The sequence below is a fragment of the Galleria mellonella genome, unplaced genomic scaffold, assembly GCF_026898425.1.
Source record: "Galleria mellonella isolate WM207_F2 unplaced genomic scaffold, CSIRO_AGI_GalMel_v1 utg65, whole genome shotgun sequence".
In the NCBI taxonomy this organism is placed as follows: domain Eukaryota; kingdom Metazoa; phylum Arthropoda; class Insecta; order Lepidoptera; family Pyralidae; genus Galleria; species Galleria mellonella.
Genome location: NW_026442138.1, coordinates 5,825,676 through 5,848,214, shown reverse-complemented (window position 1 = coordinate 5,848,214; position 22,539 = coordinate 5,825,676). Strand labels below are relative to the sequence as shown.

The window sequence follows — 22,539 nt, the reverse complement described above, 5'->3', positions numbered from 1 at the left end:
AAGACCTGTGGTTGCCTACTGCCCACTAAGCGTGGCAACACTGGCAAAACCCACCATATGGGGGAGGCCTGTGTTCAGTTGTGGACTGTTAACGGCTGATATGATGAAATCTGCTTTATGTGGATCTAGCCATTTGGATACAACAAGTGAGATAACGCACTGTTGACTGAGTCGTGTTTGAATACAACCTTAATGTAATTTTCTTGATGCCACATACATATTCTTTATCTATTCTAAAACTTCAGTAGTGGTTTAGCAATGAAAATATAAGTTTTCCAAATATTTGCAAGGCTTAATAAAAAGCAAAATTACTTGTATAAATAATTGTATTTCACTGTAAGGCACATTTTAAATTGGATCAAGTATAAAACTTTTAGTTGTATCTATAAACATGCTTATCACACTGATAGTGGCCATAGTAATATTATTCATTGTAAAATGTTAGGTGTCATGTATAAAATACTAGCACGCCCGTAAATTCGTCTAAATGACGGATAAAAGGAGCCTATATCTTGGTACTTAAATATATAGACTCCTTGATAACAACTTATAAGTGTATACTAATAACTTGCTAGATACATCGTTATAATATTAGTCAGGCTTCTTCACTTGACGATACCACGGACGCTCACAGTCCACACTCGGCGTAACATATATACACATTCCAATTAGGCCTTTTTTACAATTATAATTTCAGAAAAGTTTGCTCATTTATGTGACTTATTATTATCAATGATATAAGCTGCCTACATTTTTTGAGACATTCATTTAATTTTCAGCGACGCGCATCCATCATATTTGTCATTTGTTCACAGTAACTCTCGTGATTAACATATTATATTAATGTTAAAAAAATGGCAGTGGAATTAAGAAACAATAAAAAAGATATTTTCTTAGTTGGTGACGTTAACCGTCAAATAACTGGAGCAAAGTTACCGTCTAATCGTCAAGTTCTTGCAGTCCTCTTTTTTAACATTCACGAAGTTAAATTGACTGTTAATGAAAGCGCAAATCTTGCCGTTCGAGAGTGTATTATATTCTTGGAAAAAGTTAGAATCCCTACCAGAGCTGTGCCTAACTGTGTAAAAAAACTTGTGGATCTTCACCGTGCTTGGAGAATTAAAAAAAAAAAAATCGCGCCATGAGGAGGACTTACAAACATTTAGATATTTTATTCGATATAGCACACGCAATGATTTAGAATGGATAAAAATACAAGATAATTTTTTTTACAAAAACAAAGAGAACCAGGGCGTCCATGATATTTAGCGGGAGTAGATAAAAAGTTAGCCGAGAAAGAAGTAACAACAAGACAGAAAATTAAAAGAAGAGAAAAAAGACATTTTATCGAAACGCAAGAAAATTCAAATCAACCTACCAGCACTAACGAAAGCCTTGAGGAACCCTTGCTATCAACATCTCAAATGGTAAGTTCTGTAACAACTTTTAAAAGAGGAAGGAAAGACAAAGTCTTTCCTTGTCACTCCGAAATTAGTTGCCGCTTTAGACAGATTTCAATTAAGCATAAAGTACTGTGTCTATATACTTGTAGTAGAAACCCTAGATCTCAGCTGTGATGAGTTCCCGATAAATAAATCGTCTATTCAATGCATTCGCATACATAGTAGAAAAGATAAAGTGAAAGCTATAAAATTAGATTTTCAGGATAATTTGCCTGAAACGGTGACCGTTCACTGGGATGGGAAATTATTACCCAGAGTAGACGTAAGAAGTTCTAAAGAACCAAAAAGAATTTACACCCACATAAGAGACACCCTTATGTGTAGATTATGTAATAAATGTGGCATTTATTACATAAAAAATGCGCAGAACTCGAAACTTTCGAAAGAGTTTCGTGAAATGCATAAATTTGGAGAGTTTATAGACACAGACAATATTCATGATTGTTGAGAAAATTAAGACGGTGAAACCAGTTTCATGGCACAAGTTTTATTATGTAAATTAAGCTTTATAGATATTGTATCCTGTGGGCTGACAGATGTACATACATATTTTCAAATATTTTATACAAAGACAGTTGTGCGCGACGTCGCATTATCTCTTTCGTCCCCCCACTACACGAATGTCCTGCACTATGTGATAATTCAGTATAACAAAATAGCTATACTGATCATATACTATACTGATCAAAATATAGGCGTTGACTGACAATTGAGACTATCTGTCTCAATTGTCAGTCAACGCCTATATTTTAAAATACTTGTGTAATACGGCTCATAGCACGAAACGACTCCTATCCGAATCACCAAAGTTACCATTTTAAATACCTAGTGATGATAATATCTAATTATGTATTATAAAAATACTATATAACATACACATACATTTGTGAGATTTAAAAACTTACAATATATTTTTACGTCCTCGGACATTAAATATAAATCTTATATTAAAGATCACAGCTCGATAAGGCAATCCGTTGGTTTTCTTTCAACAATTTGCACGCGCGTGATATGTCACTGCGTGCCGCCTTCTCTCTATTTCTTGTAATAACGCAGATCTAGAAAAAAAAAATACATTACATTTTTCATACTACACAACAGAAATAATTATTTTTTGTATCATATTTTTTCTACTTAATTTGCTTTAACCTCACCTATATTGTTCATACTTCATCACAATTAGCTGCAACTCTTGCTTGTAAAGTCTTGTTAACATATCAGAATAACAATCTAGTTCACTCAGTCGGAACATGTTCCAACGTAGTTTGTGGTCCAATTCTTGATCCGCTGAAAAAAAAAATTAATTCTTCATAACTCGATTTTTTTATAGGACCTATTTATGTTTATGGGTGTCAAAGATTTTACTTTCAATAGAAAAATAATTGGGAATGGAGATTCATTAATTCATATGTATAAAATCATGGCAAATAAATTTAAAAAATCTGTTATATCAGATAAACCAGCAAAATTATGAGGAAGTCTCACAATATAAACTTGTTACAAATTATAAATACAATTTAAAAAAAAAAACAGTTAATATTTAGTTCATTTACGCGTTTTGGTAATAAAATGTGGTTACGTTATTTTTTCGATTCTATGTTTATTCTTTTGTTTATTCTTTTATACATAACAATGATTGCTACAAAAAATTGCCTTAATGCTATATAACATTCTGTACCAGTCAACTTTTGAAAAAATTGAAATTTAATTATGTTATGAAAAATATTGAAAATTGTTATGGAAATAGTTATAGACGTATCTGTATTGACATACAAATTATATGATATATATAATGGAGAACTACTATACATCATATAATTATACTTACATGAATGTATACACATAAGTACATACATACGTGATAATACCGATAAAGTGACAATTATAAACAAAGGTCATAATTTTATTACCTTTGTTAAGGTAACAAAGGTAATAAAATTATGACCTTTGTTAAAGTAACTACTATAAAATTTCTTCATAAGAAATTCATCTTGTTTACTTAATAATTACCTTTAAAATAAACGGCTAGCCAGTGCGGTATTTCCTCCATGAGATAAGGCGGCACAAGGGTAGGTACGTATGGACTAACAACGTAACAACCTCCAACTAAACACGGGTGAGCGTAAGTCGTTTGATGAGTTATTTCACTGCAAAATTACAACATGTCAATATGATATTATAATACACACGATGTTGCCAGACACCATACAATGGGGTGGAAGTAGCAGCCGGATTGGTAGCAATAATATACCTGACCACCGGTCACATGCTCCCCCGGAATCCATCGTGATTAATTCTTTTTAAATTGATTTTCATTCTAAATCAATAATTTAATTTGAAATTTAAGTAGGCCGTCAGTTGACTTCATCCCCACCTATCATCTCTCGCTTGTTCTTCAGTGTAACTGTGTGCAGGCGGAGTATTCCATTTTTGTCTATTAACACAAGCATTTGATAGGTAATTTTTAATTTATTTGTGAAAGAAGTAGCAGTTGTAATCAGACAGAACTTACTTAAAATAGTAGACTCCATGGTGGGGCGTGGAGATCCTCTGCCAAGGCCGCGGCACGCTCTCGAGGGGGTGCGTCCAATGTGTGGTCTGCGTGTTGTGATCCATGTAGTAGCGGCGGCCGCGCAACGTCCGATCCTCCGACCAGCCGGGCGGTAGCGGCAGGTCGCACTCCTCGGACGCTGCGACACATCTTTACTTCATATATTTGTTTCACTTTAGGCGATTGACCATGTCCCGCCGCCACCAAATATTATGAATATATTGATATTGTACAGTTGATATCTGGCTAAGATCATTACATCTAGAATGAGCGTTGTCGAAAAAAACGGTCATTGTAGGTACTGTTAGTGTTGTTCTTTCATACTGGCGACCGTCCCAGGCTTTACGCGGATAGACAGGTAGATTTTTTAAATAAAATATAGCGCATGTTATTCGTTGATAATGTAGCTTTCTATAGGTGTAATAATTTTTAAAATTGGTTAAACACGTGTTACTTCTTGATGCCTTAACTGATCATCATGGAAAAGGACATAGAGAAATATATAGATATTCTTTATTAATCCATCCAAGAGATTACAGTAGAAAATAGGTTGCTTTTGCGAACGAAGTCGCTGGCATTGCTATTATTTCGAATGCCATATATATATTAAATTACTCTTAAACTCATAATATAGTTTTTATTTCATATGGACTGTCATATACAAAAGGAATTTAGGTAAGTTCTTTACACATACAACGGCCCAAATGACCTCTCATTAGTAATAGAGATAAGAATAGAAGTTAGTACGGAAATGTGAGTCCAATTTAGGTAGGTTTCGTAGTTTTAAAAATTAAGAAACCACTGAGGTACTTTATTTTATTTTATTGTAACCCACTCGGCCAGTCTAAATTAATATCACAACGTTACTATTTCTTTTACAAGTATTTTAATTCCTCGAATAGTGCCATCATGAAGGAAGCAACATAGAAAGTCACTTGAACCACAGGGTTGTTGCCAATATCGGCTTTAGCGAGTGACGCAGGCGAAATCCGAAAGGGACGCCGAATAATGTTATAGTTACATACGAGATACGGGCCTGATGCGAGCGTTATCGAACTCGATATCGACGATATTAATATGGGTGATGATGTTTGACATCAAAAATTTGTCTAGGGGCGCTAGATAGACTAATGTCTTAATGGAAATTAATGTGACAATCTACGTAAAATATAATCAAGAACCCGTTATTCCCGTCTCTTAAAAAACATAATCAGCGCAACACGAAACTAACTTCAATCTTGACGAAATTAGTGTGACACCAACAGGGGAGTAAAATATATTGCTAGAATGTTGACAAAAATAATTTACATTCAATTAAAATAAGTAAGACAAATGGCGTCGGGCCAACTGAAATCTAGCCAACGTCTACATTCGCATAGCAATGTCAAATATGCGGTAGATATAAACATTATCAATATTATTATTTGTAATGTCTCGAATAATAAATATACATATGAAATAAAACAATTGATCGCGTTAGAATATAATGCACACGATAGTACCTTGGCTACTGGAAATGATGGTGCTTCCGTGAGATTTGCTGGGGTAAGGAAGAGCTGATGCACTAACGTAGTTGGAGTAAATAGGTGACGACTGATTCCCTGCAGTATATGCTGTAACAAAATCACTAATAATATAAATAATATATTAAATTAATTTGCTTTTCTCGTGGTAGAACTTTTAGTCTTGTTTATTTTTATTATACGAGTAATTTTGTACATATAATAAAATTAAAATTGGATTTTATGTTGCAATCGTTACTTTTTGAATAGGTAAAAATGACATGAGATAACAAACATAAAAAATAAACGTCAATTTTTGTGCTAATAAATTATGTACCAGGTCACTCAGAAAGTATTGCGAGGAAACGTTTTTATGTATGTGAGACTGGCCAGTCATAATTTATTTAAAAATATGATTACTTATAAGTAAAAACAGGTACGTCCTACATTCAAAACTTCTCTCCACATTTTTTGAGAGCTAATTAAAATTACCGTGTCTCATTGAAAAATGGATTTGCGTCGAGAGCATTTTCGCGCTATGATTTTTTACGATTTTAAGTGTCGCCTGAAACTAGACGAATCGTACGATAGACTACAAATGGCAATCATGGATGAAGGCCCTTCTAAGGCAACCGTGTATCGTTGGTATAATTAATTTAAGTGCGGTCGACTAATTTTGGGGGATGAAGAAAGAAGTGGTCGCCCTTTAACGGCTGTTACGTAAGAAAACGTGCTAGCAATGAAAAAATTTGATCCAAGACAATAGATGAGTTACATACAAAGAGATTCAGCATATACTGCAGATTGGATCAGGAAGCCTTCACGAGATTCTACACGTGTGTCTACGGGTGCGGAGAATAGTTTGACTCTGGGTACCGCACAACCTCACCGATGGTCAGAAGCAAGCAAGGGTGGAATGGTGCCATGATATGATAGACAAATTTGAAGCAGGCTCCTCCCGGCGTGTTTACGACATCGTTACAGGTGATGAATCCTGGATTTATCAATACGATCCAAACACAAAGCGCCAGTCAACGGTTTGGGTGTTTCAAAACGAATCAACGCCTACCAAAGTAAAGCGACCTAGAAGCGGGGGGAAGATTTTGAATAATAAAGATCAATATGGCCATTTACAGCATGTAATTTAAATGAATATTTTAAACGAAGATATTACAAATTTAAAATGCAGGGACATAGCGGTGTGACGGTACTAGCCCGGCCCGCGGCGCGTGGCTATATAATAGCGCGTCTAAGGTCGCACTTCGTTCGTATTGTCTAATGACAAAAAAGCTGTAAACGTTATTTATAAGGACATTCTATAGTAGGTAGATATATTTAGTATCAGCATTGCACCCGTGCGAAGCCGGGGCGGGTCGCTAGTTATAAATATACCTATTTTTAATCTTTGCGTAGATTTGTACACGACATGTGTACAAATCTATATATGTATATATGTGTATGTGCAGTTGTCATTTTATTGTTCCATACCAAAATTGTATAAAAGAACTCTCATGTAAATACACTATGATTATTATTTTTTGTAAGTATTCACGTATTTGATATGCAATATGACCTGCGACCATGATAATATTGTTTTTTTTTTATACAACTTAGAATGGCAAACAAGTTGACGGCCCACCTGATGGAAAGTGGTAACCGTCGCCTATAGACATGAGAAATACCATGGACATAACAGAGTATACTGTTTGGCTCATGATACCCCCCATGCGTTGCCATTCCTGAGGTCTCAGATGTTATTCCTCTATACATTCTAAATTCACGCCATAACCTATTCTTCAAACCGAAACACAGCCATGCAAACACAACTGCTTTACGGTTGAAACACGAATGGGACAGAGGTACCCAAGCATACGGCTTTTGTACAAAGTCTCCCTCTGATAAAATAATAAATTTATTGTTTCAAAATTTTTTTTTTTTTATACAACTTAAAATGACAAACAAACTGACGGCCCACCTGATGGAAAGTGATAACCGTCGCCTATAGACATGGGTAGTACCATGGACATAACAGAGTATACTGTTTCGCCCATGATACCCCCATGCGTTGCCATTTCTGAGGACTCAGGTGTTATTCCTCTGTACCCTGTAAATTCACGCCATATCCCACCCTTCAAACCGAAACACAGCCATGCAAACACAACTGCTTCACGGTTGAAACACGAATAAGACAGAGGTACCCAAGCAATAATAAATTTATCGGTAGAAAATAATAAATATCCCCAATGTTGCCTCGCAGGGCACGCAAATCAAGCCACTCATAGTTGTAATAACGCTGTAATACTTACAATCATTATGGAGGCGCACAGAATGTGGAGATGGAGGATGCAATCTTGGCGTCAGACTTAAATTTGATGATAGCCGCGGTATACTGGACTCTCTGGAGCCATATTGCTGTTGTTTCTGTTGTTGAACCTAAAACAACAATGTTAACTGTAAATAAAAATTTAGTAACAACAAACTCCAATAGCTCGAGCATGTCTCCAGTGACAATCATCCATTCATCCTAACTTCAAATGATGGAAGCAGTATAATGTTTCTGTAGCATATTATAGTGATGTGATGAGTTGATGGACGTATCATTCACAGAACTGTTAATTGTTGTGAAAGATTTATATTTAACAGTATCGTGTATTCAAGACATTGATACTATGAATATAATAAATATTATAATTAATTAAATCATATGTAAGTCAACATAATTTAAAGCATTTTTAGTAGTCATTATGAATCTCTTATAGAAACTGCTTTCAAAATGAGCAAAACATTCAGTGTTCTTTTTTATAAGGTCTTTTTTATAATTTCACAAATTTAAGATATTGTTGTATGAATAAAGTATACCAAATAGCATAAATTAATAAAAATTAAGCTATTAAGGATACAATTAGAGCTAAGCAATAAAACAAATCAGTCATGACTAAAGTAAGGCAGATGGTTTATACGCGTGGCTAAGATGTAATATGTAGGATGGAAAACAAGTGTATATTGCTCCGCAAATGCAGATTTCAATCATAAATGTATTTATTATATACAGTTTTTTGTTTCGAACAGAAAAATGATAGTTTTAATCGTTGTAAAATTAAAAAAGGACCAACATAATAGGGTGAACCGGGTGTACTCCCAGTAAACCTTATTAATTGGAAAAAAATAATGAAAATCGGTTTAAATTAGCACCGAATTAACTTTTCAATTTTTCAACCAACTTCAAAAGAAGGAGATTCTCTATTCAGTTGTATTTTTTGTTTGTTACCTCTTAACTCTGTCAATTCTAAACCGATTCGAAAAATTCTTTTTTTATATTAAAGAATATATTTACAGATTGGTCCCATAGAAGTTTTATCACAATCAGTTCAGTAGTTCAGTTTTTAGATCAAACTAACTGGTTTCGTCACAACTGAAATTGGTTTCTTTTGTAGAGTACAATCTTTATTCTTTAAATAATTTTATAATACATTTGTAAATAATATATAAACCCTAATGACCATTTTTCGAATATATAAATGTAAAATAATTAATAAATAATTTATGAAAATAATTACTGTATAGACGTACCTGTTGCTGATTTTGATAAATTGGATCTTCTTGTTGCTGCTGTCTGTAGTATCTATAACTGGGCTGCCTGCTGAATGAGTCGTCAATTTCATTTAATGCTGAATGTGAAGCCTACAACCATCCGCAAAGTAAGTTATTGTGGCAATATTAATTATGTAGTTATTGTCAAAGATTTCCACTTACTAGCTTATTCTCGCAACTTCTACATGTTACATGGACTTCAATTGTAAATTACTCCATAGGAAGACATTTACGGAATAAAAACATATGTGTTAATTCCAAATTCAGATCAATTTAAACTTTTTTTTTAAGAGTATTCTTATTGGAATAAGTATTGCAATGTAAGCAACAATGTTGGTCAATTTTCAAAAACAATAAAATTATTTAAAAATATGTAAATTGCTTGGCCTGTGTTAATATGTAAATTGATTCTGTGAACTGATAAGCCTATAAAATTTGTTGTTCATAATTTGCCTGCATTTTATACATTTACTTACTATATTAGAATCCAATTGATACTGTGAATTGTAGTTACTGGATGTACTTGCTGAGTCATTAGTAGATAAACTTCCCAGCCTATAAAAAGTATCAATGAGTAAATAAATTCCTTTTAATACAAATTTTATCATTCATGTACTTTTATTGATTATTTACTTTTCTCTAAGTTATATTATGCAAATAAAAGTTACAACATAAGTGAAACTTATTAATTCACATTAATATCAATAAGTTCAATTCTCATATAATACAAACATTCAAGTGTATTTAATCCTTTACATGATTTTCAATTGGAAATTTCAAAATAGGAACAAATATATAATAAACAAAGTATAGAAAAGTCAACATTTGGATTATTTTAAAATTTTCAATGTTGATATACTTTTACAGTAACAAAGATTATAATTATGGATGAAAAATATAATTATGTTTATAATTCCTTTAAGTGTATTATGTTTATAGTTCCTTTAATTCATTTTTAAACCTGTCAATCAATATTCCCCTATTACTAGCAATATGTCCCTAATCAGTCAACCACCACATGGTATTCCCTGGAAACATTTGTAGTTAATTCTTGTTGATTTCATCATGATGGGCAGACAGACTGACCTGCATTCATCCTCACCTATTATCTCTCATTGATGTCCCACCAGGATATACTGATAACACAAGCAGGGTTACCATTCCATTTTCACTCATAAAAAGTATAAGTATAAAGGAAACATAATACTTGTCAAACAAAAGATGAAAACACAATGTTTTAAACAATAAAGGAACTAAATTAACTTGATTCTATTTACCTATGTGCTAAATTTGGTACTGATTCACTAGGAGTATACTTCCCAGCATGTCCACTCATTGTTTGTGCTTTCCCAAATTTATTTTCGTGACTCTGTGAATTCCCATCACTGGTATTAAAAGGTTGACTACGGGGTCTTCTGTTGTGTCCAGTCGTCCAAACATTTATAACTGAAACAATACTATACCTGCTACAGCAATCTTATTACATTTGGACACGTAATTCCAGTATATTTTGATAAATTTATAATACTAAATCGTTATACGTACTAGGTAAATCTGGCGGTGTATCTTTTTTTATATATTTTCCAACAACACCTTCGTTTACAGCTTTTTGTCCTTTCCGTGAAATCATTTTCACTTCAATTCTGAAAAATTTAATATAAGGACGAATATCTAAGAAAAATATTGAACAGGTTCAGGAATATTCATTAAATAAGCAGGTACACATAATATAATAGATATTAATTATATTAATAATTATTAAAAAAATAAAAATTAAAGGAATGATATATACTCGTTTTTTGTATAAGTAAAACAGAACAGAGTAATTAACTAACACAGATTATGAGACTATAATAGATTATTTGACATACATGCAAAGATTTCTGTCTTTGTCTTAGCAGAATTATATGCTTCAAAATTTTAAATTGGCAGCACTGCTCTTCTGTCATTTTGATGATTTATTTTAAATTTCCATGTGTTCCCGGTTATCTTTCGTGTTTTACTTTATAAACCTAGTTAGAATTTTTTTCTTTGTTTATAATTAATAATGTTCTACTTAATAGGATTGGGTTTAGGTGATGCGAAAGATATTACAGTTAAGGGTTTGGAAATTGTTAGGAAATGTGATAAAGTTCTATTGGAAGCATATACTTCCATCTTAACTGTTGGAAAAGAAGCATTGGTAATTTTATTGTTTTTAATTTAATAATTTGATATATAATACAATTTAACAAATATTATCTTTGGTTATTTTTGCTTACTCGAGTCATAATTTTTATCTGAGGAAAAAACTACGCGTCAAGAAGAGTAAAACTTAAACTATCCTACTAGTACTATATATTTCAGAGTTTATTTCCTTATAGCGCTTTAATGACTTAACCTATCACTATGAAATTTGATTTACACGTACTACATAGGATGGAGAAGGTCATAGACTTCTTTGTGAATATAACCCAGTCACACAGGGGGGAAAAGGGATTGTTACCAATGGGGTTTGACAGCCCCATTACTAGCAATATGTTCTATTAGGCCGACGTCAACATGGTTCCCCCTGGAAACCATTGTGAACAATTCTTGTTGAATTTGTCACGATGGGTTAACTGACCTGCTTCATCATCATCTATCATCTTTCACTCGTGCCCCGCCTGTGTATACCGATAGTGCGGGTGGGATTACCATTTCATTATCACTTATTATAAAAGCTAGTATGATAGTAATGTATATTTTATCATTTTCATTTAATTCAACTCTGCATATAATTATATCATTGTATTATATTTATACTAAGAAGTATAAAGAATATATGTTTCTTATAGGCAAAGAATATTTTTCTGAACCATTAAAAATTTATTGAGAGGGAAGATAGTACTGAAAGACGTTAGTGTTGACGTTAGTAGTTAGACAAAAGTGGTTACTAGAGCTTTCATCTTGCTAACAGTGACATACAAAAATCAAATGTATATAATCAAATGGTTACACATTGAAAAAAATAGTTATGAATTCATACCGAAGAAGTGGACAGAGTTTATTGGGCTATACTAGGGCTTAGCTGAGTGGTCCCAGCAAATATATCATTCCTTCCTTTTCAGTGAATGTCGTAAGAGATGACTAAAGGAATTTAATGGTAAAGGAATGGGCAGCAGTGTCCTTAAAACATTTGTAAAAGCCTAACTGTGGTTGTTAACCCATCTGCCAAGTGTGGCAACTAATGGCAAAACTTCCCTTATCAATATCATTATCATCATTATATAAGCCTTTAACTTTCCACTGCTGAACATAAGCCTCCCCCTTTTGGGGTTTGCAAATAGTTGCAATGCTTGACAGGTGGATTGGAAGTTAGGCTTTGATGATGTTTTAAGAAGGATGCTGCTGCCCATCCCTCACCCTCTCTTAGTTGCTTCTTATAACATTCATGAGAAAAGAAGGGGGCCTATTCTATGCCAAGACAACATGGCAAGAGTGGACACTTAACAGCTAAAATTAATGGAATGGTAACCACCCTTTGTTCTATTGGTAGGTACACTAGTGGGGAACCAGTGAGGGATGACAGGTGAGTATAAAAGGTAAAGCACATCATTTAGCCTATCATGGTATCATCATCATCATGGTCAACTTGACAAAGTATATTACTAGCCTTTCCTTGATCTAATAGATATTATGATGGTAGGACAATGAATCTTCAATAAACATTTATTACCGTTTTTTATAACATACTTGAACATAAACAGGTGATGGATGTGTAATAGAAATACATGGATATCAGGGGGCCTACCATGAAATGAAATTCCTAAGTTTCAGATTCAATTTCGTGTTTTTGTTCACACCTAAATCGGGCTAGTAAGTGGAGCTTAACATTTCGTTAAAAATCGTCAAAACTCCTACCATAAAAGTCCCAAGGAATAATATTTTCATATTTTTAAACGGTAAGTATTATGTAATTTTAACATTCACTTTGTGTTTTGCTTGGCTCCAAAATTTCAGAAAACATTTCATGGTAAGCTCAGATATGATCCTTAATTACAAATTATTATGTAAAATAAGCTGTCTCTGAACAAACAGTGACAGCATTACTAGGACAAGGTGGAGGACCCAGTAGGTGAGCCTGTCTATAAAAACTACTGAGTAGTACACACAATAGCGTTGTGACATAGTGGCAAACGGCAAACTTAAAATATAAATAATTTATTATTAAAAAGTCTTCATAATAGTAAAGCATACGATAATAATAGTGTACATGAATACACCATTATTATCAATGTTTTACTATTTAAATTGATTAACAAATTAAATTATGCCGATTTTATTAAAAAAAATAATTTTATTGATCTATTTAATTCAGTAATGTACTATTTTTTACTAGGTAAAATGGTTAAAGTATTTATATTTCTTGTTTGTTAGTGACAATAATGTTATCTTCCGTCTATAATTTCGTTGAAATGATGATTTTTTTAATAAAGAATTATTAAGTTATAATTCAATTTGAATAGGTATAAATTATTTTTTACGCCCTACTTTGTATGCATGGATTTCAGAAGTAGGAAAACCAATTAAATAGACCACTTCTAGATGGTGTATATAACATATATTACATAACGATTTTAGTTAGACCTTCAGGAATACCGCCATACGGTGAAAACCGCCTATAATTTGATACAGTAGTTTTTGCATGACGGCAGTACAAACGTACAGACATACAAAATTATATATATATATATATATATATGTTTCTATTGGTTTTATTAAGAGCCCTCGTTTAAATTTTTCTTAAATATCTCCCATGCACAAACATCTATAAAAAATTACAATTGTAGTAAGATGTATTTAAATTATCTTCAGGAAGAGTTCTATGGAAGGCCTTTGATAATTGCAGACCGGGAATTATGTGAAAGTAATATAGACAATATACTAAAGGAGGCTAAAAATAAGGATGTAGCACTACTGGTGGTTGGAGACCCGCTTGGTGCTACAACACATACAGACATGCTGTTACGTGCAAAACAATTTGAAGTCAAAACACAGGTAAGTTATATATATATATATGTATATATATATATATATGTATATATATATATATATATATGTATATATATCGTCTTAATTGGCTTCTCATTCGTCAACGCAAAAATCTAGGCCTCTTCTCTTTGAAACCTACAGTCCCCTAAATAATTAAGCACAGGGGGGAGGGATTGTTAGTAATGCGGACCACCAGTCCCATTGTTAACAATATTCCAACAACCTAACAGGTTGACCTCCCCGTGGTCCCTCCCTAGAAACCATCATGCTGAATTCCAAGTGGTCACCATCATCACGATGGACTAACTGACCTGCCTTTCATCCTCACCTATCATTCCTCACTGGTGCTCCGCCAGCGCATACCGTTACCGCAGGTGGAGTTACCATTCCATTATCATCCATTAAAAAAAATACTTAAGCAGCAAAATCGCAGTATCTTTTTCAAACTCACGATCTTAACTTGCGTTCCCGAGATACTCTTCAAATCTCTTATCCCTTCGTACTGTATCACATTCTTCACGGCTCTGGAATACGCTCACTGATACCATCGTTTAAACTAACATTAAAAAAAAGTTTGTTCACTTTTATACTTTAGCTGAGCAGTTATCTGTTATTCTCGTCTTCATGTATAATAAAGTATATTTCGTATATATATATATCTTTGTTTATATATGTAAAATTTTGTATGTATGTATCATCAATTATTAATACCGCATTCGAGTATACTGAGACTTCCTTCAAATGTGACAAAACTAGTTATTATGATTTAAAAACTAAACTACTGAACCGATTTTAATAAAATTTCCATGGGACCAATCTGTAAGTATATCTTTTCAGACAAAAAAAGAAGAATTTTCTAAATCGGTTTACAACTGACGTAATTTTGGGGTAATAAACATAAAAAAAAATACAACCAAATTGAGAACCACCTATTTTTAAATTAATTGAAAAGAGCTAGTAAAGCTAGCTGTTTAAATGCGAGTGAAGTTATTGGAATTCTCAATATCAATGAGGTGTAAAATAAAAAATGGAGAGATTTACAATTTATTATAATATTTGTCATTAAATTATGAGACATTTCAATTAAAACGAAAATGTGCTACATAATAGCTCAACAACATTTACAATACAATGGTTATTGCTCTTTCCAGATAGTTCACAATGCATCTATTATAAATGCAGTTAGTTGCTGCGGTTTGCAGCTCTACAATTTTGGTGAAACCATTTCAATTCCCTATTGGACAGAAACATGGAAACCAGATAGTTTTTACGACAAGATTGTTCAAAATTTTTCAAGAAATTTACATACTCTTTGTTTATTGGGCAAGTGACTTTTACATAATATCTAATTGTGCCAATATATAGGAATTAATGCCTACATATAGTGCGACCTATATACGTCATTATTTACAATCCGAAGACAATTTCATGCTTTTAGTCCATTCAATGCGAATATGATATGATTGCGGATAGTAAATCAACATTCATATTAGACGTAGTAGAGCTACATATACGGAAAACAAAAAAATCTTGTGAAATGCATTTATGTTAATTTCGTAATGAATGGTCTAAAAGACAATGCTTAAATTTATTATGCCTATTCTGTTCTATTATTAATAGTATTTTTTTAAAAAAGCAAATCTTAGTAGCTTTACATTTCTGTGGAAATATATATATATATATATATATATATATATATATATATATATATATATATAACTAATAGAACAGAATTGACATTACCAGTCATGGATTAAACTTAAGAATGTGTTTTAAAAATAATCTTAATTATTCTCAGATCAAAAATTTTAATTACTACGTTATAAATACATAATAATATTCAATTACCAAATCACTTTACCAATTAATATATTTTTAGATATTAAAGTGAAAGAACCAACTGAAGAGTCTTTAACAAAAAAAGTTCGTCAATATATGGATCCCAAGTTCATGTCTGTTAAAGAAGCAGCATCACAGCTGGTACAAATAATCAAAAGGAAGCCTGATACCGGTTAGCATCTTTATAATGTAATAAATACCAATTGGAGGGAACAGAAATATTAAATTTTTCCTTAAGATTTTTAGTCTAAAAAAATTTGTAGATTTATTGAGAAACTTTTTAGTGGATTTCTCAATCGATCTATATATTTTTTTTATTGGTTTATTAGCTACATTATAGTCAGAACTGTTGTTAGTACTTATAAAATGTAATTACGAAATATTTAGACAAGTGGCAAGCAAATCTATCAATAAGTAAGTTTTCAGTGTCCCATGTACAAAAAGAAGACACTAGATATTGCAGTTTAGTTTTCTCATGCATGAGGTAGGGAAAACGTATCTATCAATAAATTAGATTGCGACTTATTTAGAGGAATAGATGTAACAAGCGCAGTTTCTAGTATTCACATTGGGAGCTACATAGTGAAACGACAGTCTTCACTATAATGTGCATAGGCTCAGTCGTTTACAAAGTGATCGAACTTACCAAATAACTGTGAATCTATGGAAAAGTATGAATATTTTTATATTACACAAGGAGCTGTTGACTAGGTACTTATGAAAACTATTAATTATATATATTAATGTAATTGAAAATATATTAAGATATAAGTTCAATGTTTTTTCTTGTTTAGCAGTACCTAGTCATGAGTTTCAATAACTGAATAAACCTAATAATGGAATATGACTGGTTGCTGGGAAACAAGGCGGCATGATGTTTATACAAAACTTATTTAAAAGAACTACGATGGTAGACTTTAATATTAAAAGGATGTAATATAAATGTCATAATTTGTATTTTTGAAATAAGTTTGTGCATTTTTTTTTCTATACAATAAATAATTCCTAAATAATGTGCTTAAAAATTTCAATTACACATTTATTTTTTAAATACGAGAGCAGTACAGTCAATATTTAAAATATGTTAATTAACACACTTCATCACACAGGGATTACCATGGATACCATAGCCGTAGGACTGTCAAGAGTCGGTGCGCCTGATCAAACAATAGCAGTAAAGTCATTACGTGAAATGCAACAGTGCGACCTCGGCCCGCCGCTGCACAGCTTGGTGATTCCCGCCCCCAATCTACATCCGCTTGAACTAGATTACCTAGCTCATTTCAGATAATATATTTGCATTGTTGATATTCACTTAAATAATGAAGCATTTCTGTAAAATCAATAAATGTCTATGAAGTATGTTATTATTTTATTTACAATCAAAATACATAATTATAAAAACTTAAGAATTCGAGCTGCTATCGCGAAATAACATTCAAACTCATTGTTGGTCCATAGAGCTACCACAAAATACTACAACATAAAATATTTTAATCATTGAAATATAAATTTATATTTAAAGGTACATTCATTATTATTTGGTCTAAGTTTCACAAATATAAATAATGAAAAATATTTTAATATTTTACAAAAAACGGAATGTAGAGATACCAAAATTGGATACTCTAGATCACAATTGGTATACATCGAACATCTCTAGACAAAACTGGTAAATGGTGGGTCACATTATAACAATAATTAATTAACAGAGGCATAGCTTATCATGAAAGTTTACATTATATAACACTAGGATTACCTTAATTATACAGTCTTTAGACTTAGTTGTAAAGGGTAGATACATGATTTTAATAATAATATTAGAAATTTATAAAACTGTGCCTTCTATCCTTAATGAGATTACAGAACAGTGAATTGTTTAAATAGACAGAGTATTAAAATTTAAACGGCAGATACTTGCTGATCATCGTCATCGTCGTCTGGAGTGTCGTGGTAAAACTCATAAGGACGAGTGACACCCTCGTGAGAATGAGCCCGACTAAGGCGCTCGAGCCGAGCTACTTGTGCAGCGAGCGAATAGGGCTGCGGCATGCGCGGCGGTGGCACAGGACGCACGCAACTTGCCGCTGTACATGAGCCATGTCCACTGTCACTCGATGTAGCTGAACCAGTCTTACGCAATGGCAAGTTTACTAATGATGTCACACTACTACTCTCAGCAGATAAATCTACAGGTAAAGGTGTAGGTGTATCTGAATGAGACCTTTCATGTGCTGTTCGTGGACAGCATATGCCTGGGCCTGGACCATCACGTCGGTGCGAACACGGCGAAGGTCCCGGCGGTGGCGGTCTAGGTTGATGGGGTCTAGTTTTTGCTGGCTCTGATAATGCTAGTAATTTTCTTACAGCTTGAGGTGATGCAGCACCGAATTTATTTCCTGCAAAGCTTTTTTTACTTTCACTGGCAGATGAAGCGCTACTTGTCGTAGATAAAGAAGGTGATGGATGTCGACGGCGAGGCATGACAGGGGCCGGCCCAGCTCCCTCGCATTCAAGCGACAGTGCATGTAGTCGTTCCTCATCAGTTTCAACATGCATACGGTTTAAATAAGCCTTAACCCTTCGTACCATTTGCGCTTCTTCAAACATCTTTTTTGGGTTTGGAACATTTGAAGACTTCTTTCTTCTTTTTACAGTGACTTGACCTTGTTGGACACCTCCAGTTGTAAGTTGATTTAAAGCTACCATAGCAGTTGATGGCGGCTGCTTGCCCAATTCTAATAAAGTGAGAAGATCATGTGGAGAACTACACATATTAGTGAGTGTTCTAACTTCTTTAGCAATCATTCTCAACTTCTCAAAGTTAACCATACCTTCCACTTTAGTATCATTACCAAGATGTATAAATGTGAGGTCTTTTTTAACGACTGGATAAAATGGAATTACAGGTGACCTACCTTGTTCTGTTGTTACCAACTGTCTATATTTTGACATGTTTCTTGACGGATCCATCAACATCTGTAAATCAGTGAATAGTTTATAATATTTGGTAGGTAATTTATCCCAAGTCATTCGTAACCTGGATACAGCACCATGACCTAATCCAGATATAATAGCAAACATAGAATTAAAGTTTTTGCATTCTTTACAATGTCGAGCAACTTTGATAAATTGTTTTACAATTTTTGACCGCCGAACTAAATTCTGCTCATTGACAACTTCAGTCACAACCCAAAACATTTCTTTATTAACAAGTTCAGCAAACTGTGATAACATAGGTGTTCCATATCTACTTTTTAATTCAAATAGATCATCAACATATTCAGTGCTTTCGATTTGCCGAAAAATACAAAAGTCTTGTAAAGTTAACTGAACAGCAACTTCAACAGCATTTAATTGCAAAAAATGGACAACACTTTCTCTAAGTAGTTCTGGGGCCATCTCATCAGGTACTAAAGTTTCACTAACACCATTTGTTTTTAAATAATAACGAGAGCTGAGTCCTATGCGTTCTGCCAGATTTTGAAGTTGATCTGGTAAACGATGCTGTTTGATAATGCCTCCTTGTGCAACAGATACTTCACACAGAGAAAAATTCGAGCTGGATTCAGTTATACCAAATTCCTGTAAAGTCAGCATCACAACTTCTCTAGCTGTAGTTTCTTTATGTACTAAAAGATATTTGCAAGTTTGATCTCCTCTATAGACTTTTAATACATGTTCAGGATAGTCTGATGATTGATATTCATCATAACAAATTGATATTAAATCTGGATTACTATGTGAGTTATAGAATGAGGTACTACTGTTTGCCTTATTCAAAGATTCTGAATTCGAGATTATGCTATCATCAGTGTGCAAACCATCTGTAATTATATTTTTAGGTAAAATATTCATTTTTATTAATGCTTTTTGTAATCTCCTTTTTGGTCCTAGGGTCATGAATCCTTTTTGCGGCTCTTTTTTTATATTTAGTTGCTGAGATTTTTTAGTGGGAGACTGAAAAACAGTTGTTAACATAATGGGATCATCACTTAATAATTCGGCTGTAGATAATCTTGCTCTGGGATCTGTTTGCCACCGTACCATATTAGCAGCACCTCTCTGCCTTGGAGAGTTTTCAGGCATTAAGAGCATTTGTTTAAATGCTAACAAGTTGCTCTTTACAGTAATGCTTAAATGAGTGGAACCAGTTATTATTTCTATGGCTTTAGCAAGACTAACATGCTGAAAAGATTGACCATTAACTTCTATTACTTGATCTCCTCTTTTTAAACCCACTTCTTCAGCTTTAGAATGTTTTTCTACTTTTAGTATAAAGATTCCATATCCCCTTTCATAACCACCAAAAACTGTGAAATTTAAAGCTTCATCTCTTGATGGCCGTGATAAAGTAACACTCCTAGTTCTTGCTTTAGCAGAACAAGCTATGTTTAGTAGTCTCAATTGGCTTTCCATTTTATCATGTTCTAAAGCAGTTTCAAAACTCTCTAGAAACTCCATCATATTTGGATCTGTTTCAAAGTCTGTGAAATGGTTATTAACCCAGAGCAAAACAACTCTGGTCACTCTGTCACGAACTGATGGCTCTGAGAACCAAGCAAGTAGCTGCTTTGCTACTACTAATGGGCTTTCTATAAATGTTCTGTGAGTTAATAAGAAATCTTCTACATAAGTAGAATCTCGAACATTATCTTCTATAAGCTGCAACATCAGCTGTTCTGGTGTGCCTCTTATTACAACATGTCCTTGTTGATGACCAGCCTCGCCAGCAATTCCTCTATATTCAGTAACTAATACAACTACACCATTTTCATTTTCATGCCGTTTTATATTTTCTTCCCCTTGGTGGAGTATACGATAGTAATCAGTTTGTGTAATGCAGACAAACTGACAGTCATCACAACGTGTTGTCATTATGCCTCTATGGTATAATTTTTCAAGTGTGGCTTCAGCCATTCCAAAACTGTCTCCAACATTAAGATGCTCAATTTCTCCATTTGAATGTTCAATACCAACTTGTCCATTGATAAGAACAGACCATGAGTCATGTTCTTCTCCATCATTCATAACAACAGTTCCAGCCTTTTCTACAACAGCAAAGACCATAACAGCACACAATGCTCTCCGAACAGTCAATGTCATATTAGTAAAAGCTTTTAGGTGTTGAGTAAATTCCAAGAGGATTTCAACATCTTCATCAGTTCTCTCATTTGGGTCTTTTTCAAGACATTCCCGAACAGCATCACGTACAATGAGACTATCCATGCTCTCCTCCAAATCTTCTTCTTCATCTGAATCAACTATGGACTCAAGGAGACCAGATAGGTCTACCTCCATATCCATGTCAAGTGAGCTGTGAACAGAAGTCATTGTGTCACTACCACTGTATGCTGAGCTTGTGTCACTTGCGTTGGAGCACTTTAGTGTATGGGGGTACAGCTCCGGACTGTGACGGCCTCCACGCCCACCTCTCAACATTGTGAAGTTTCTAACGTGTCCTTACTGACATCCACCTTCTGTAACAATTACATATTTTAAAGATTTTTTCTATGTTATAAAATTAAAATAAGAAAATGGATTAAATAAAGATCATCTAATAGTTCTTTGGAACAGAGCATAGAATAATAAATACTTAATATTCGAAAAAAATACTACCAATTTCTATAAGTATTATGTGATACTTCTAATAGTATATTGTCTAATAAAGTAATTAAAAGCTACGGACTAAAACATACAGCAGATTTAGATGACTTTCCTTCGTTAAGAGTAGGTAGTACATACGTAAATTAGGTGTGCAACAAAAGTGCTTGCATAGGTGAAGTTATCATCATTACATCATAATTTTTGTTATTTTTTGCTAAGAAAAACAACTAGTGCATGCGATACAAACAATGAACAAATAAACATATAGAAGAACCTTCAGAATTTCATATTTATTTTGCATTCATGGCGGAACTGTCAATGCTTCCATGTTGCTTTCTAAAACGATTTTACTATTTCAGACACAAATATTTCATTACAACTAACTTCACCACACCAATAATAAATTGTCACAATTTAATTCTTTATGTCAAATTATTAGTCCAATATTAAAATCAACATCAACATCACGTAAATTACAAAAAAATATTAGAAAGCCACTTGACCACTTTCCAAAAATGCTAAATACCAAACCAATAATACCATAGACAACACAAATATCCAATTGTTGAATGAATGAATCTCTATGCAGGTACTAAATATTGGATCGCTTTTATAGTCTGTAGTAGTTTAGGTATAAAACTAATAGCTTCCCTAAATGCTGTATTTGACTCAAGCTCGCATGTATTGCTGCTTCTTGGACGTTTAATATATCTTGTTATCTCGCTCAAACCTGTACCATGTTACATTTTTTATATATTAAATTACTATTATTTTTAGATGTAATACATAATATAATATTGGAAGGCCTAAGTCCAGCAGTGAACAGATAATGGCTGAAATGATGATGATGATAATAATAATATTGGAAATAAAATATTACTATCTCAATTTAAGATTTAAGTTAAAGATTACGATATAATTCACAGTTTGCATTATGTAAACCATAACTGGATTAATAGAAAAAGAAAAAAAA

General features: G+C 33.2%; 3 protein-coding genes across 6 annotated transcripts; 1 reads left to right on the top strand and 2 right to left on the bottom strand.

Annotated features, from left to right (window-relative positions):
- Positions 1-308: 308 nt before the first annotated feature.
- On the bottom strand, positions 309-10,957 carry LOC113519715 (scaffold protein salvador). 3 transcript variants are annotated; one of them, XM_052900384.1, is made up of 11 exons: positions 10,900-10,957; positions 10,653-10,750; positions 10,385-10,553; positions 9,584-9,662; positions 9,087-9,197; positions 7,823-7,949; positions 5,517-5,627; positions 3,976-4,153; positions 3,474-3,610; positions 2,618-2,750; positions 309-2,521 (listed from the first exon to the last, which is right to left on the bottom strand). In XM_052900384.1, the coding sequence occupies exons 2-11, from the start codon at positions 10,735-10,737 to the stop codon at positions 2,452-2,454; spliced, it is 1,200 nt and encodes a 399-aa protein (XP_052756344.1). In that variant the 5' UTR covers positions 10,738-10,750; positions 10,900-10,957; the 3' UTR covers positions 309-2,451. The 3 variants fall into 3 exon arrangements, with proteins under 3 accessions (XP_052756344.1, XP_052756345.1, XP_052756343.1); XM_052900385.1 differs by having other exon boundaries at positions 10,385-10,564; positions 10,653-10,930; XM_052900383.1 differs by having other exon boundaries at positions 10,653-10,930.
- An 88-nt stretch (positions 10,958-11,045) lies between these two features.
- Positions 11,046-17,321, top strand: LOC113519908 (diphthine methyl ester synthase). 2 transcript variants are annotated; one of them, XM_026905134.3, is made up of 5 exons: positions 11,046-11,289; positions 13,944-14,126; positions 15,272-15,443; positions 16,000-16,131; positions 17,069-17,321. In XM_026905134.3, the coding sequence occupies exons 1-5, from the start codon at positions 11,155-11,157 to the stop codon at positions 17,248-17,250; spliced, it is 804 nt and encodes a 267-aa protein (XP_026760935.2). In that variant the 5' UTR covers positions 11,046-11,154; the 3' UTR covers positions 17,251-17,321. The 2 variants fall into 2 exon arrangements, with proteins under 2 accessions (XP_026760935.2, XP_026760936.2); XM_026905135.3 differs by having other exon boundaries at positions 11,153-11,289; positions 13,919-14,126.
- On the bottom strand, positions 17,313-22,122 carry LOC113519907 (rap guanine nucleotide exchange factor 2). Its single transcript, XM_026905133.3, has 2 exons — positions 21,841-22,122; positions 17,313-21,439 (listed from the first exon to the last, which is right to left on the bottom strand). The coding sequence occupies exon 2, from the start codon at positions 21,399-21,401 to the stop codon at positions 17,862-17,864; it is 3,540 nt and encodes a 1,179-aa protein (XP_026760934.1). The 5' UTR covers positions 21,402-21,439; positions 21,841-22,122; the 3' UTR covers positions 17,313-17,861.
- Between the last annotated feature and the right edge of the window lie 417 nt (positions 22,123-22,539).